The sequence below is a fragment of the Aspergillus caelatus genome (assembly GCF_009193585.1).
Source record: "Aspergillus caelatus strain CBS 763.97 unplaced genomic scaffold BDV27scaffold_630, whole genome shotgun sequence".
NCBI classification, from domain to species: domain Eukaryota; kingdom Fungi; phylum Ascomycota; class Eurotiomycetes; order Eurotiales; family Aspergillaceae; genus Aspergillus; species Aspergillus caelatus.
In genome coordinates, this window is record NW_022475893.1 from 1 (window position 1) to 2,692 (window position 2,692).

The following is a 2,692-nucleotide window of genomic DNA, read 5'->3' on the forward strand; positions in this document are numbered from 1 at the left end:
CACCCACCCAACTACTAACCTCCCGGCGTGTGGCTTAAGTACGGCTGAGCGGACGGGAAGCCCTGTTCTCCACACCCTATGGTCGTATGTACTGAGTTGTGCTTGGTATTGAGACTATAATGTAGCTATTAGTAGCTATGTTAGCTGAATTAGTTGGAGAATATCTAGAGAAGCTTATTTGCAGTCGATGTATTGAATACTACTCAATAAGAATCTGATAATGAACTTCAAAAGGGATACTACTTTAGGCAGCCTTGATCCATCTTGCGGGATTGAACTTCTCGGGGTTAGGATAGTTGAGGTTGTTGTTGTCGATGTGGATAAAGTAGTTTGGCAGGCTGATAGGGAAAAGTGATCTTATTTGCTATTATTAAATCAATCTATATGACCAGTATCCCGGGGAACGGCTTCTTCACTACTTCCTTTGCCTTAGTAACAGCTCCTCAATCTTTCTACTCCTCTACTAACAATCCTGTCTTCATCAATCACAGTCTTGTCATTGTTCTGATGTACCAGCCCTGGCAGTGGCCCCTGGAACTTGCTTATCCTTCAGCACGCTCACTCACTCAAGTGTAGCATTTCCCAGGATCGACAAGCAATACAAAATCAGTCCAGTTTGGAAAACTGCCTGTTGTGACTCGTCGTAAACCCCAAAACCCGTATCTCTCAGGCCGGGGAGAACTGAATCTAGTAAGGATGTTATGCCAATTGAGGTGATAAGGATAGGATTGATATCACCAAAACCGGATAGCCTTTTTGGTCCTTGATTCAGCATCAAATTTTCCCCAACCGGGACCAGGTCCGAAGCGCCTGTCAAAACACTCTTCAAAGGGCCCCTTCCCGCCGACGGAGGGACACTAGTGACATAACTGTGTGCAGGCTATACAGGCCACTAGCCCTTGGAGTTGCTTCTCCAGCGAAATTAGACATTTGACACTAAAGAAAGTGAATTAACTTGCCCAAAGGTACACCAATCTTCACTAAATGCGAACAGGCCCTCTCGCCATCATCAATTTTTTTTTTTTCTTGGTGACCTCGTAATGGCAACGGAAATTTGGTCGTTCTTCATGTGTGGTGCATGAATAACCGTTAAACTTAGGTATTCATCGTAAGAGGAATCAAGCCAAGGCCTATGATTCTCATGCTATGGAGAGCGACTGAGCTTTGTGGTGATTATTTCTATCGACGAAGTAGAGTGGTAATCTTTCCAACCGCTGCTATTTTACAACAACCGCAGTATGCCTTGCCTTTTCTCGGCAATCCTAATATCGTTCTGAGAAAGTAGATTGCGGATGTTAAAAATGGGTAAAGCTTGACATTCATGCATTCAGCATTTGTAATGTTTGTATACTTTGTATATTTACTGGGGCTCTTTTTCTTTTTCTAAAGAGAAACATGTTTCTGCAGAGAGAGAGAGAGAGAGAGAGCAGACTTGCATTCTCGACACACGGTTCTGAGGAATATAAGTTTGCGGAGCATACGCTACAAGATATAGAGAGACCGTTCATCAGTGATTGCTTCTCTGGAATTAACTTTATATCTAGTTAAAGTTTGCTCCCACTTGCTGCCATCTTCTCAATATCAAAATACTGAGCGTAATAGTCCAGACATTCAGGGTTTGCAAGTGTACTGGATGTGTATTCCAGATATGATCTTTTTGATGGAGGCTACCTTCTTTATAGGCGTTCAACAGCACCCCTCCAACCGAATGGACAATACATTTGGGTTGCCCAGTGGTTCCACTTGAATACACCAGGAGGAACGGGTCGTGAAACTGCACTCGTTCAAACTCTAGCCGGTCATGTGGCACCTTAACGAGAAAGTCGTGCAGGGTGCAAGCTTTGGGGACACCACTTGAGACTGGCGGGAGAAAGAGAATCGGGGCATTGCAACGACCCCCTGGAACTCAACGACTCCGTCCAGGCCTTTGACTACTTCTGCAATTTTTGAGCGTAAATCCATCTTCTCCCGATTGTATACCGCGAAGTCATCCATGAAGAGCCAAACAGGTTTTATCTGCGAGAGTCGGTCAAGGAGCCCCTTGGTGCCCATATCAGTGGTAACAGAGGAAAAGATGGCGCCGAGGGCGGTAGTTGCTAGGAAACACGAGCAATGTGTCTAGACTGTTGCTTGCACAGACTGCAATACGGTCTCCACACTTTACTCCATGAGCCTTCAGTGCCTGGACGAGGCGCCCGGTTCGGCTGCGGAGTTCCTTCCAGGTCACATAGGTTTGCCCTTCGGCGCCGGCCTCACGCACCGCGACAACAGCGACCTTGTCATCTTCTTTCCCGCGTAGCCGGTCTCGGGCGTCGCTTGAGAAGAGAAGATTCTCTGCAAAGTTCAATCGGACCCCTTCAAACCAACGAGGAACGGAGTCGATCCTCGCTGTTTCGTCCACGACTATCTCAAATGATCCTTCGTGTATGAGTTGGAAATATTGCCAACAAAAGTCCCAGAACAAAGACCTCTGCTGGATTGAGTACTGGTGAAGGTCATGGAAAGTCTACGCATTGGTCAACGGACTTGCTCTATCCATGATCGCAAACGGGGCATGCTGAGCGCCGTAACTTACAGGGAGGGTTTGTCCAGTGTGTCTTTCAAGAGAGGCTCGGAAACGACCGATGTTCGTCGAAGCTGGGCAGGGATGTTCCCAAAGCTTCCTGGGTATTGATGGGCTTCCCATGGTTGT

The 2,692-nt window shown here is 46.7% G+C and overlaps 1 protein-coding gene across 1 annotated transcript; it reads right to left on the reverse strand.

Moving 5' to 3' along the window:
- Positions 1-1,791: 1,791 nt before the first annotated feature.
- On the reverse strand, positions 1,792-2,556 carry BDV27DRAFT_164874 (uncharacterized protein; the record flags this gene model as incomplete). The annotated part of the gene is made up of 3 exons (XM_032073779.1): positions 1,792-2,096; positions 2,149-2,470; positions 2,527-2,556. The coding sequence occupies 3 exons, from the start codon at positions 2,554-2,556 to the stop codon at positions 1,792-1,794; spliced, it is 657 nt and encodes a 218-aa protein (XP_031920161.1).
- Positions 2,557-2,692: the final 136 nt, after the last annotated feature.